This window comes from Nothoprocta perdicaria, unplaced genomic scaffold (assembly GCF_003342845.1).
Source record: "Nothoprocta perdicaria isolate Ctin4 unplaced genomic scaffold, notPer1 scaffold_68, whole genome shotgun sequence".
NCBI lineage: Eukaryota > Metazoa > Chordata > Aves > Tinamiformes > Tinamidae > Nothoprocta > Nothoprocta perdicaria.
The window spans coordinates 1,291,015-1,304,670 of NW_020455954.1; the positions used below are offsets into that span (position 1 = coordinate 1,291,015).

The 13,656-nt window shown below is 44.7% G+C and overlaps 1 protein-coding gene across 1 annotated transcript in view; it reads left to right on the forward strand.

Annotated features, from left to right (window-relative positions):
• PHF21B (PHD finger protein 21B) overlaps positions 1 to 13,656 on the forward strand; it is a 120,503-nt gene that overhangs the window by 97,370 nt on the left and 9,477 nt on the right. The window contains exons 5-8 of the mRNA XM_026050382.1: positions 2,413 to 2,763; positions 4,568 to 4,690; positions 8,863 to 8,914; positions 13,025 to 13,101. Coding sequence (XP_025906167.1) covers positions 2,413 to 2,763; positions 4,568 to 4,690; positions 8,863 to 8,914; positions 13,025 to 13,101 — 603 coding nt within the window. The remainder of the gene's footprint in view (positions 1 to 2,412; positions 2,764 to 4,567; positions 4,691 to 8,862; positions 8,915 to 13,024; positions 13,102 to 13,656) is intronic.

Here is a 13,656-nt window from a genome sequence, read left to right on the forward strand (position 1 = left end):
ATGGAAGGTGTGAGAAGTGACAGGTTAAAATAAGCACGAGAAGGACTGCTGGTTTTACGCGGTCATACTAATGAATGAGCTGGGAGCCAAGTTAGCTCCACGTGAAGCAGTTTAAATTATTTATTTGCAGTTCTGTAAGTGTGCTTAACATACTGTGAAGTGAGAGCCGTGTTGACAGGGTGACGTTAATTACCCTCCTGGAAACACATCACATCAGCTGAACACAATTGCCTGCAGCCGTCACTCCCGGCTCTGCATGGAGCAGGAGCCACAGCTGTCAGAGATGTTGGCAAACAGGTCCCCCCTCCGCCGTGGAAGTTCCTTCTGCATTCACCCTCAGCTGCAAATTAGCTGTTTCCTTACAGCGACAAAATAGTAAGTTCAGTGTCTCTTCTGAGTTTCCTTTTACCCCGTTTTGTGAGCATTAGAGTGATTGATCTCTTCTCCATTAGAAAGGAGACCTCGTAAAAATCTTGCTTCACTGATGGGCAGTGTAAATCACACGCATACACTTACTGCTCCTGTAAATGCCTTCCCACAAGTCCCCTAATGATTTTGTTGCTACACCTTAATTCATGGCACAAAGGTTGTGTCCTGCAGAGCAGGAAGTTACTACGTGTGGGGTCTCTGTTCTTTGACGAGGGTTGGGATGAGGCATCCCTCCTGAGAACAGAATGTGGTTTGAGTAGCCCGGGTGTGGACGCGTGCTCGTAACGGTGAGGAATCCACGACTTTTCAGAATATTTCAGAATATTTCAGAATATTTAAGGTTGGAAGGGACCTCTACAGATCATCTAGTCCAACCTTCCTGCTCAAGCAGGCACACCTACAGCATGTGGCACAGGGCGGCATCCAGGCGGGTTTTGAAGACCTCCAGAGAAGGAGACTCCACAACCTCCCTGGGCAGCCTGTTCCACTGCTCTGTCACCCTAACAGTAAAGAAGTTGCTCCTCACCTGGAGACGGAACTTCTTGTGTTTCAGCTTGTGGCCATTACCCCTCGTCCTATCGCTGGCCACCAGTGAGAACAGCCTGTCCCCTTCCTCCCTGCATTCTCCCTTCCTGAACTTATACATATTAATCATATCCCCTCTGAGCCGTCTCTTCTCCAGAGAAAACAGGCCCAGCTCGCTCAGCCTCTCTTCATACGAGAGATGTTCCATTCCCTTAATCATCCTGGTTGCCCTTCTCTGGACCCTCTCGAGAAGCTCCACGTCTCTCCTATACTGGGGTGCCCAGAACTGCACACAGTACTCCAGGTGCGGCCTCACCAGAGCTGAGTAGAGGGGCAGAATCACCTCCCTTGACCTGCTGGCAACGCTCCTCCTGATGCAGGCCAGGATCCCATTGGCCTTCTTGGCCACGAGGGCACACTGCTCACTCATGGTTAACTTAGTGTCAACCAGGACTCCCAGGTCCCTCTCCGTGGAGGTGCTATCCAGCAGGTCAAGCCCTAATCTGTACTGATGCCTGGGGTTATTCCTCCCCAGGTGCAGGACCCTGCACTTGTCCTTATTGAACCTCATGAGGTTCCTCTCTGCCCAACTCTCCAGCCTGTCCAGGTCCCTCTGGATGGCAGCACAGCCCTCCGGAGTGTCGGCCACTCCACCCAGCTTGGTGTCATCCGCAAACTTGCTCAGGGTGCATTCCGTGCCCTCGTCCAGGTCATTGATAAACAAGTTGAACAGCACTGGGCCCAGTACTGACCCCTGGGGGACACCACTGGCCACAGGCCTCCAGCTGGACTCGGCCCCATTTATGACCACCCTCTGAGCTCTGCCATCCAGCCAGCCCTCGATCCACCGCACCGTGCACTCGTCTAGCCCACTGTCCCGGAGCTTCCGTATGAGGATGTTGTGGGAGACAGTGTCAAAAGCCTTGCTGAAGTCAAGGTAGACAACATCCACGGCTCTCCCCTCATCCAGCCAGCCTGTCACCCCATCATAGAAGGCTATGAGGTTCGTCAGACATGACTTCCCCTTGGTGAATCCATGCTGACTGCTCCTCAGCAGCTTCTTCTCCGCCATGTGCCCGGAGATTCTCTCTAGGATGAACCGCTCCATCACCTTTCCAGGGACAGAGGTGAGGCTGACCGGCCTGTAATTGCCCGGCTCCTCCCTCTTGCCCTTTTTGAAGACTGGAGTGACGTTGGCTTTAATTCTGAAATATTCTGAAATATTCTGAGTTCACACTTCCTTCCTTCTTGCTCAGCATCGCTGCGAGTTACGGGCTGAAACTGGCTCGACTGAAGAGGAGATTCCTCTACAAGCGAAGGAATGGCTGGGAATGTGGAGCTGCAGTATTTGGGTTCTCTACGCGCAGCTAGAGGCTGTGCTGGGAGCGTGCACGTTCACCCTGTTTGCTCCTCACAGCACTAGACTGCGTCTAACAGCGTCTCAACGTCTGTTTGTAGGTTAGGCCAAAGACCCTGATCCCAGACAGCCTCCCCATCTCCCCGTGCAGAGAGCAGCCTTCCAAACAGCCGCCCGCCTTCCAGAAGGCGACCGTGGTGAGCGTCAAGAACCCCAGCCCTGCCCTCCCGACCGCCAACAACACCGTCAGCCATGTGCAGGTGCCCGGCAGCCAGGCGCCGGGCGCCACCGAGCCCGCCGCCCTCTCGTCCCCGCTGAGCAGCGCCGGCGTCGCCTACGCCATCATCTCCACCTCGGCCGGCAGCGCGGCCCCGCTCGGCGCCGGCGCCGCCGTCTCCGTGGTCAACGACGGCATCAAAGTGCAGCCGCTGCTTATCAGCGCCGACAGCAAGGTACGCTTGGCTCGGCGCCGCGCTTCGGGGTGCAACGCGGGCACCACGCGGCTGCTCTGAGCCCCACGGGGCTGCTCTGAGCCCCACGGGCCCCAGGGAGCGCGCGGCCGCGGCGGGCGGTGGGTCCTTTCGAAGCCAGTCGTCGGAAAGCAGTGATTATTATTCCCAATAATGGGAAAGCAGTGAAGAACTTCTCCCTGGCACACGCGAATGCTGGGAGGCCTTTCTCTGTGCACGTGCCAGTTTTTTAATGGGGACAAAATGCGTCGTCGTGTCGCCTGATGTTAGTGGTACCATATGAGCTTTCCCTTTCCCTGAACCAATCCTCACTAATAAAATCCCCGAATTGTGCAAAAGCTCCAATTTCCTATGGGCTCCCTCTTCAATTATACGGCGATATTAGTTGGATCGACTGCTCCTGGGGGAGCATATCAAATAATCAGGCGTCCTCGTCCACATTTCCAAGGGAAGGCCAGATGAGATGAGAGCTCGGGGGTTCAGAACTGAGCAGCAGAGGAATCTGTATGAGAGGGGAAAAAAAAGTTATAAAAGTTATAAATTACCTGTTTTCTCTTTGTACAGCTTTTTAGCTTTGAAATACAAGAACTTCCCCTATTCTCACACTAGCCATAGATCTGGTAAAGACTGTGCCCACCAGATATTTACTGTAATGTCTTACCAGGATACTACTATTTTGCACCTTGTTTGCAGTGCAGGGTCTAATACAGTGGAAATACAGTAAAAAGGACAAAATAGAGGATGTGGGGTGGCTTTTGAGGTTAATAAGAAAAGGTTTCTCTTGAATAGTTTTCTAATATGATTTATTTTTCTTGTACTTAACTGGTTGCTAATTAAAAAACAATTCCTTTTTATGCTCTGAAATCTTGTAAGCAACTAATTTAATACAAAATATACAATGATTAAATAATATTCATTAAAAGTTAGCAATAGAAAAAGACTTGTGTTCAAATCTAATAACTTTCAACAAGAAGTTGAGCTTGGTAAGGTTTTCTGTAGTCCCTAGAAAGTCTTGGTTATGGTTGTAACATTACATTTATAGCTCCATCGTCAGAAATTTTCATTCATTCCTTTTAATTTAATAACTTTTGAGATAATGCTTTCTGCAGCCTTTAAATCTGACGTTGCAATTCCAAGATACTAGCAGAGCTGGTTAGGCTAATGCCTAAAAGGTCTTTATAGTAGTGCCTACAGGTAAGATTCTAGATCAAAATGAATTTTAATATAAAAAATGTGTTTTATTTTGTTTGTGCAAAGCTGAGCATCCCCTGTAGGTAGTTCCCAATACATGAAGGCTGAGGATTGAACTCTGTTCTTGGTTGAATCTGTAGTTATGAGGAGTGTCTTCCTTCCCATCAACATGTACATGCTCTGCAGTGACATTAGTGTCACTGAGATGAGACTATGCTTTTGAATATACACTAGTTTCATTTCTGCTATGTGTATTCACAAATAAAATCAGAGGAAGGAACTTACAATACGGGTGTTAAAATTATGCTGCTGAGTCAGTTTTAGAAACCTTCTAAACACAGCATCCTAAATTTCAGAGATGCCATTCAAGTGGCTCCCTTTGGCTGCAATAAGCTTATGATACAGCTGCAAAAATGAACTTTTAGAATCATAAAGTAGGATACACAGGTATCCAGTTTTTATTATTTTTGGCTTTTGACTTGCATTTGTTGCCTCTATGGGTATCAAGTGAGCCTTAATGAAGAATCAAAGGCTTTGGATGGCAAATCCAGGCTCATGTAGTGAACTTTGTTTCTTTTTTTATTTGTACTTTTAGGTTATCATTATTCAGCCTCAAGTCCAAACCCAGACAGAAAGTAAAGTGGAGACAAAGAAACCTACTGAAGAGTCAGCTCAGGGACCCCCTGCTACCAAAAAGAAAAAGGAGGAAAATCCAGAGGTGATTTTTTTTAAAAATCTTTATAAATAAGCTATAATATATATACATAATTACTGCACTTGTGCCCGCAGTTGTTCACATCTGTCTGGTCATCCCGTGCACGTGGGATTATTTCTCACCCAGGGAGGAACCTCTGACAGATGTGGATTGCATCCTTCAAGCCTGGCAATTCCCCAAATGTAAGAATTGTAGTAGGCCTTGCACTGATTCAGGCACCTCGCGTGGGTGCAGCTGTATTTCTTGTGAAAGATATAGATAGATAGATAGATAGATATGCAAGCTTAATATATTTTCTTTTATGCTATCGAGTATGTAACATGGGATTTGCAGACTGTGCATGAGGTTGAATTAACATTTCTTTTGCGAGCTGAGATTTTACATTTTCTTCTTCTTTGTAAGAAACCTTGCAATTTTTAAATTGTGTGCAACGACCTAACTTCTTGCATTTGCTGTGTACACATCTTCCCACATGTATACAGATTGCTTCTAGACTGAAATACATTAAAATCTTTTAAATTGAGTAAGGAAGGGGGAAGTAGATTATAATATTAAATCTCTTTTATGAACTGTATTTGCTATGTAAACTAAAAAAATGAATCAAGGAACCATGTTGAAATGGAGCCTAACTTTAGCAGGCACTTGGGGGGTTGACTAGATGTGTTCAGATTAGATTGTGAGTACTTTTGGGGCAGTTTGAGAAGTTATACAGACTGAATCTATTTCCCATATGGAAATGTTCAGAGCCTGTGAAATCTTTAGCTGTTAGCCTAGAATACACACTTTAGCTGTTAGCCTAGAATACCACAGCTTTATGCAGAAAATCTGCAAAAGCAAACATACCAAATCTCCACAGTCTAAAATCTGACTTTCATCTGTATCCTTGTTGCCACCTGGGGCTATATAGGGGCTTGTTTTGTTTATGGAGGTGTTCCTGAAATACCCTTTCGCTGCAGAGCACCATGTGGGCAGAAATAGTAGTAGGTCCTGCTTAAAAAAGGCAAAGCTGCTGGAGGTCCTTCTTTTCCTACGTCCCTGGTAAGAGCTGAGAGACCTTGGAAGAGCTAGAATAGATGAAGCAAAAAGAGAATTTTAGAAAAAAATCATCCGTTTTCTCCATATGTAACTTATGCCCCCAAAATATTGAGCAAAAATTCCAGTGAGATGCAAGAAGAGATAGACAAAGGGACACTTTAGGATAGCCATTATAAATCGAATGCACTTTCTATTCAATTCCTGACTACCCTTTTCATCCTTTTGACTCCTTTATTCACATAACTGAGAACATTGTTCCCACCCCATATGCAGGAGGTCTCTGCAAGCACAGTTTTCTGCATAGGATGCAAAAGCTGCGCCCCTAACTATGCCTTTTTTTATCCTTTTCATACATTAGCTTCACAGGCTTAAGAGTGTAGGTCTAGAGTTAATTTGTTTTGTTCTTTGAAAGTAAACTTTGGTTGATTATCATGTATTTATGCAATTAGTGCAATTAGGACTAACAGCGTAATTAGTGTAAACACATGTAATGACATAAATAGAACATGTAATTACAAAACGAAATGGTTTTGTAAAAATCTTTGTTTCGCTACATGAAAAGACATACTTCACATTTCTAAGAAGCATTCAAGGCTGTTTGACAGATTATTAACTTTAAGGCAAAGAAAAATACAGATACCGTGATTTTATTTATTTATTTTTTAAATAAATAAGTACTCTAGGCACTTCTCTCCACACCTCTATTTATCTTCAAAGCACAAAGCCGAGGCAGGAACTCCAGTACTGCTTGGCATTAATGTCAGTCCTGACAGCCTGGGATTTAAGAAATTTAATTTAAAATAGTACAACAAATAAACCAGAAATAACCAGGCTTACAAACAGCCAGGAATTCCATATGCAGTTGCTGAATGCAATGGAATAAACACAAAAGATTAAGGATACTTAAGTTCTTTTGCTGGGAGGAGATAGAGCTGGTTTGGGATGCTTCGCCCTGCCGTACATGTGCGTTTTGCAGAAGGCTAAGACTTCTTTACCTGGCTCCTTTAGTCCTGAGGCTAAAGCAGGGTTCCTTGTGCCTGCTCTTCTGGCAGCCAGTGCTTCCAGCTGTGGAAGCAGTTTGCCTAGAAGGGAGAGAGAGTCTCGGCCACCTCGGATAAGCCAGGGACAGGGCACTCTCCCAAGATGCGATCGGCAACCCGGCAATGGGCTTTCCTCGGCACCAGCCTCCCCCATGGAGATGGATTCAGCTGGGAAGCAACACGAAGGAGCTGCTCCTTCCTGGGATCAGCACTGAGGACTTCAGGTGCAGAATTCCTCCTGATACACTTGAATGTTTCTGTTTTGTATTTCTAAAAATCTACATTTTTAACCCCACCTTAGAAAGACAGGAGAGACACATTGGCCCCAAGTTTGGGCTAAATGCCGGTGTTTGGCCCAGCAAGAAAACCCGCCGAACCTGAAGCATCAGCAAGGCTGTAAAGAGAGTGAGAACACTTCGTTTTAGTTACTCTGTGATATATGGAAGGGAAGCATGGCAGAGGAAGCTGTGTTTTGAGTGGAGTTCATCTAGCTACGTGAGTGTGCAGGAGGCAAACTGTAAACCCAAATATTCTGTTAATGTGCTTGGGAGAAAGAATACAGCTTATGCAGGGAGTTTCGGAAGGGAACCATCTTGCAAATATCTATGGCAACTAACCCTTCATGTCTTTAATAACGAGCTAATTATCGAGTCTGTTTATGAAAACTCTTCACACGCTAAGCAAGTATGCTGCCATTAAGTGTAATTAGAAATTTGTGCAGGTAAATTGAGCTCGGAGAGAGGAAAGTGTTTTGAAAGCATTCCAGGACTCAAAGACTTTTCAGGTAGGTGCAGGAAAAAGCAGGCTGCCTTTACGGCTTGATCTGTGATTTATGCAGGCATTCCCAGCTCCCTTGTGGAAATATAATCCCGTATTAACCATCCCAATGCTGTAAATCCAGCTGCCACTATTGGCTCTGAGACTGAGCCTGCCACAAAGTTATTTTCAGGGGAGGTCAGGTGAAGCCTGTATTTGAGCTCAGTTGACTTGTTTTCTTCTCAGATCTGCCCAGTGGATCTCAGATCAAATATTCCCCTTCACCTTCATGCGTGGAACCCCCACGGTGCCCAGCCGGTGATTTAGGCACCTAAGGAGTGGAGGTTGCTGAAACCAGGATCTGGCGCTCAAATGAGAGCGTGTGCCTGTCGTTATCCCAGTTACCAGAGGCAGAAATGTAGCGAAAATGTAGTCTAAATTGCTTGTGCTGACATTCCACGTGGCTGGTTTTTAATCTGCAGAAAGAATTTCCTGCTAGGAGCTTGCAGGAGCTCTAGGAGCTTGCAGGAGCTCAGGAGCTGCTAGGAGCTTGCCAGTAGCTTCTGTTCCCATCGTATGAGTTGTAAATTCACATTTTTGTTAGAGATTTTCAGAGGTGCGGGATATGGATACCCCATCTTGATCACCTGATTTTTGAAGAACCTATGATTTTTGAAGAACCTATTTTTGAAGAACTAGATCTTTTAATGAGGGTATACTTATTTTCATACTTTCACTGTGTTAAGGTCAGAATTACCAAAGAAATATTATCAGTTGGTTTTATCCTGACCTGAAATGAAATGCTGAAACATGACCCTTTTCACAGAACAAAAAGGTCAAACTTAATTTTGCCTTGGAAGTGCTGCAGCATGTTCTCCCTTACGCTTCTTCGACTGAAACAGAATGTTTGGACCTTGTATCACTTAAACACTGTTTTAATTTGACCTAAATCTGCACCTTTTATGTTGGCTGAGTAAGATAATGGCATTTTCTTATCCTCTTTGGAGGCTTGGTCAGAGCTGAGTGGTAGGTTCTGCTTTTTGAACTGGTTCACTTGGCTGAGTTTTGGCAATGGGCTGTACTCATAAAGCATTGCCTTTGTAGTTTTATAGGCCCTAGGTAGTTAGGTATGGGCTGTGGGTATAAGTTGGTATAAATAGGACCCGTCTGACCAGACATATCTGAAACAAATTTTTAATTATAGTTCTTCACATAGGGATGCGCTCAAATAATAGGCACTTATAATAGATATTTACTGGGTTTATTCTGGCAATTATTTGTTTACTTGTATTTACCGTGATTGCTCTGTGAAAATGTGTAACACTGGTTTATTTTTTCCCCTAGAAAATTGCCTTTATGGTAGCATTAGGACTGGTTACAACAGAACATTTGGAAGGTAAGACGGCCATTGCTTTGCAGTCCAGTTTTGGAGCGGTGAAAATATTGCCCCGGAGTTGAATGCAGGAGTTGCACCCTGCTCAGGGTTCTCTTACAACCTTCCAAAAATACCTTGCAGGAATCAAGAGATCTGCATCTCTGTTTTAGCTCCATCCCTCTGCAAATAGAGATGAGGGGAAGCAAAGAGCTTGTTGGGCAAATATGCCCAAGGTGTGAATGGGGGTTGAGCAGTTCTTCACAGAAGGGGCTGGCCCTCCTGGACACAGTGCTTTAATTTTATCCTCAGCCAATATCATTTAGTGCCTTCCATTGATATAAGAATAACTAATCTGATATCTGTGCCAGCTGAAAATGGTTCTTAATTGCAAAACTGATTATCTGCTTTTAAAGCAGCCATATTCCTCAGTAGCGCGTCGACTCAAAAGCCCAAGCTACTGTTTTACCTCTTGGTTTCTTATTAAAAAGATTCTTTGCACTTCTCTCCCTCGGATTTAAAATAGGTTGTAAATTAGGGAGAAAATAATGTCTTAATTATAAGGTCTTGCAGCAGATTTTCTCTGGGTTTTGTTGCCTTTTTTTTCAGTGTGTCTGCTCTTTAAATCTGCATTTTAGAAAATCATTTAATGTCCTAGGGACTGCGAATTTGAAGCAGTTTGAAGAAAGTTTAAGCCATTGGCCTTTTTAATCCCTTAATGGTAATGGATTGAAATGGAAATTAAAAAGCTACAGCAATTTTGGAGGGAGAATTCTAATCCACAAAGTGCCAATGATGACAGGTTCTTGTTTTCTTTGTCCAAGTAAAATAGGACGACGTTTGAAATTGTGCTGAAGTGCAAATTACACTTGCAACACAGAGAACTTCATTTTGCATAATTCCTTACTCTTTGATTTTATTGGAACTAATAAATTGTTGTGTGGATTTAGTGTTTCATGTTAAAAACCCCAAGCAGCAATCTGCTCCGTGTGGTATACAGCAAGCACAGAGAGCCCATGTTAAAGCCGACGCCGACAATACTAATCCTGCAAAATCAATTCTCTCGGACAAATTGACTTTTTATATTCCTACTAGCGTTAAATAAATGGTTCCTACATTGAGCCATTTTGTAAGGAAAAGGTATTTCTTCGTGACTGCTGGTGATTACAGCTGTCAAAAATACCTTTATAGCTTTCACATGCTGCAGGTTTATTATTTTAGTGCTGCCTCATATTTACTGTTATCAGCCACTGCTGTTTATCAAGTAGTGGCCATTACACAGTTGAGTTTCTTTCAGTACTTCCAATGTGTTTCTCCGCGTTACATGTTGGAATGAAACTGTATCAAGATCGAGGCACTAAGAGCCCGTCCATTCAGCATCACTGCTTTGCAGTGGGACTGCTTTTCTTTTTACCCATTAGTTTTGTGGTGAAGGGCTGTGATCCACTCCTGTGTGGAGTTCTCTGTGAGCTTAGCAGCCTTCCCGCGGGACTTCCAAAGGGAAAGGCTTTCCCTGTGCTGGGAGCAGAGCATGTTCTGCAGAGAGCAAACGTGAGGCGTTTAGATACAAGGGCTGTGCAGTTCGGCCGAGTTCAGTTCAGTCACTGTAAAAATGAGCTTCTTTTTTACCTTAGAGAAAGAGTGAAAGAGAGTAAGACAGAAAGAAAGAGAGGAAGAAGGAAGGAAGGGAAGGAGGGAGGGAGGGAGGGAGGAAAGAAGGAAGGAAGGGAGGTAGGAAAGAGAGAGAGAGAGAAAGAGTAAGAAAGGAAAGAAGATGAAGGAAAGACTTCTATTTGCATTAATGACATACTTTAATCAGTTAAGAAGAAATCTTTTCACTTTATTTAGCTCTCTTTTGATCCATATAAAAATATTCAGGCCGTTCTTTCGTTCATTTATTTAACAACATATCAAAATACTTTGCTTTTTCCAGCCCGATGTCATAATGTTTTCAGCCAGAGCTGTTGCAAAACTTGACCCAGATTCCTAGGTGTTCTTGTTTCCCTCCTCCAAAACTACCCGGGATAGTTAAATTTGCTCGTGGGCGTATGTGTGTTCATATTACATGATGCTGGCATCCCAGTTAAATGCAATTAGTTATTGGGGTAGCTCCTCAGTGCCCTGCGTGGCACGAACATGGGTACCCCAGCCCAGTTTCCAGTCTGCATCACAGTTCTGCTGAAGAGAGTATGTAGGAAAGAACCTACTTTTTAAACCAGGAACACGAGGTCAGAGAGCTCAAGATACATCATGGCCTCCTTGTGAAGATCCTGAGCCCAATCTTGTCCCTGACTCACAGAAGGTGCCACGTGAAACCCCTTGTTTCTTCTTCTGGCCCAGCAGACGGTCCCAATATGGGATCTCTGCAGCAGAGGAGGGGTGGTCCTGCCTCCAGCTGTTTCACAGCTCCACCCCAAGGGCAGGGAGGTTGTTGCGACCGGGGTCACTTACCATGGAGAGCCTGGAGACCACAGAGGCCGAGCTGTTAACACTGGCTGCAAGAACCATGTTAAGATCCAAGCAAAAAGTTGGCGGAGGTCCCTTTTCTCAGCTGGCCTTGGGGCCCCGTTCCCACCCTTGTGGCACCTCTGTCTCTTCTGACGATTGTGCATTCCCCACGTCACCAAGAAGATGGCGGCTGGAGGCAAGAACAACCATCTTAAGTGATGTGGCCCTCACGGGCTGCTGCGTCCTCTCATCCACTGCTACCTAGGGCAGGTTCCCTTCAGAAGATGCCAAAGGGTTTGAAACTTTCAGGACTTCAGTTTCTACATAGCCGTAAGAGTATTTCACAAGAAATACCTTCTCTGTGGGACAGAACTACGGCCCAGCGAGTAACCCCATGGGGGTTGTTTTCCAAGCACCAGAAGTACCAGGAGGAAAACCTAGTGGGAATATGCAGGTAGCTGCATATTTTTCACGTCTGTCAGGCTTCCTCCTGATGGGATTGTGTGTCCAGGGGCAGGGATTTAGCCCATTTTTGGTGAGTCAAAAGCTCCAAAAGGGTGTCTTGGACTTCAGAGCAGTACAACACCGAGCAAAGTGTTGGCCTCGTCTCTCAGGACAGCACGTGCAAGACATAAAAGATAATACCGTGTGCTGCAGCAAGGCTTGCAGGGGTACACGGGGAACCCCTTGCAGGGAAGGGATCAAGCCTTGGAAAGGGTGTCAGGAATCCCCTTCCCGCACGCGTTTCCCGTGGGGGTGCTCCTGGTTCGCGCAGGTTTGATTTCCTTATCAAAATTAAAAGTGGGCTGTAAAAAAGTAGTCTGTAAATTATAGTCATCATCCTCAGCCAACGTGAACAACCGGAGAAGAATTCAGAGCAGAATAGAACCTAAATCCTAGGGGAGCTAGAAGTCACGTGAAACCCACAGATTTCAGTGGGGCAGGGTTTTGCCCACCCTTTCTGTGACCCCCTGCAGAAGGATGCCTAGGACTAAGTGTTGCAGAGGACATACTGTCTTGTCTAGGCGTTACCATGTAGTGCAAGGGAGTTCTCCTATAGCAATTCAGTTAGGCCAGCTTTGTCTGCCATTGCCCTTAACAGGGAGGGGTGTGCTGCTCACGAACTTTGCCATCAGCTCTGTATTGGATTAATAAGGTGTCACTCCCTACTTAGAACTGAATCTTGCCTTCCCATTATTGCTGTGCTTTTTTTTTGCCCCTAATCTTAGCAGAGGAAAAGTAATGTAAAAGACATTATTCTTTCATTGGATATGACTTAAAAGGCTTAACTGCTGTGTATGATTCGTTTTTGTTAGTAGCAGGACTGGTTTTGCAGTGTTGATTGTGTTGATTGATGGTGTTTTGAAAGCCCCTTGTTGATGCATACTGAAGATGTTTCGGAAGGGATCATAATAAAAATGGTGTAGGGTAGCCTAAGCCCACCTTGGAGGAAGAAAAAATAAAAATACCTCTGTTTTGAATCTCACGAGGACAAGCCTGTTAATGCCAAGCCTTGAACTGCAACAAGTATCAATGCTGATGCAGCCCAATTACACTTTAGAGACTGAAAGCGAACCCAAAGCCCATGGGGTTGAGGGTGAGAGCGTGTTGTTTAGCTGGTTAGATCTGCATTTTTTCCCTGCTGAATGAGAAATAGATGATTGATGCCTCTTTCTGTGGTTGCAGAAATCCAGAGCAAGCGTCAGGAAAGGAAGAGAAGAAGCACCGCGAATCCAGCCTACAGTGGGCTCTTGGAAACAGAGGTACTTCATCGCGCCCGGCCTGCCATGGTTTGGTTTCACATCAATAAGAAGTTCAAGTGCTTCTTGTGTTAAAAGGACACGTGGATGCAAAACTCTGCATTTATTTGTAAAGAAACACTGAGGTGCAAAAGAAAGAAAAGATTTTCTCTCAGTAGCTTAGCAACAGGTTTTCACACCACAACCTGACTTGCTTCAAAACTGGCGTTCCTCTTGATTTTAATGAAGGCCAAAAGGACTAAGTTAATATGGGTCCTTGTGCTCCTGTTCCCATACAGTAATCCCTGTAGGTTGGCACTAAAGTGCAGAAGGGAGGCATCACACTGAATCTTGTATTGCTATTCCTCTTCTCATGTGTGCTCAAGAATAAATGGAGAGTTTTGCTTTTCATAGTAGTAACATATTCATGAAAGGAATTTATTGGTTTAAGAATCAGTGTGCTCTGCAGGTGGTAAGGAAGCATCCATAATAAATATAATAATGCATAATTAAAAACAAAACTGCTATGAATAATCTCTGATGTCTGTTATATATTTAGGCTGTCAGATTTCTGGCTGT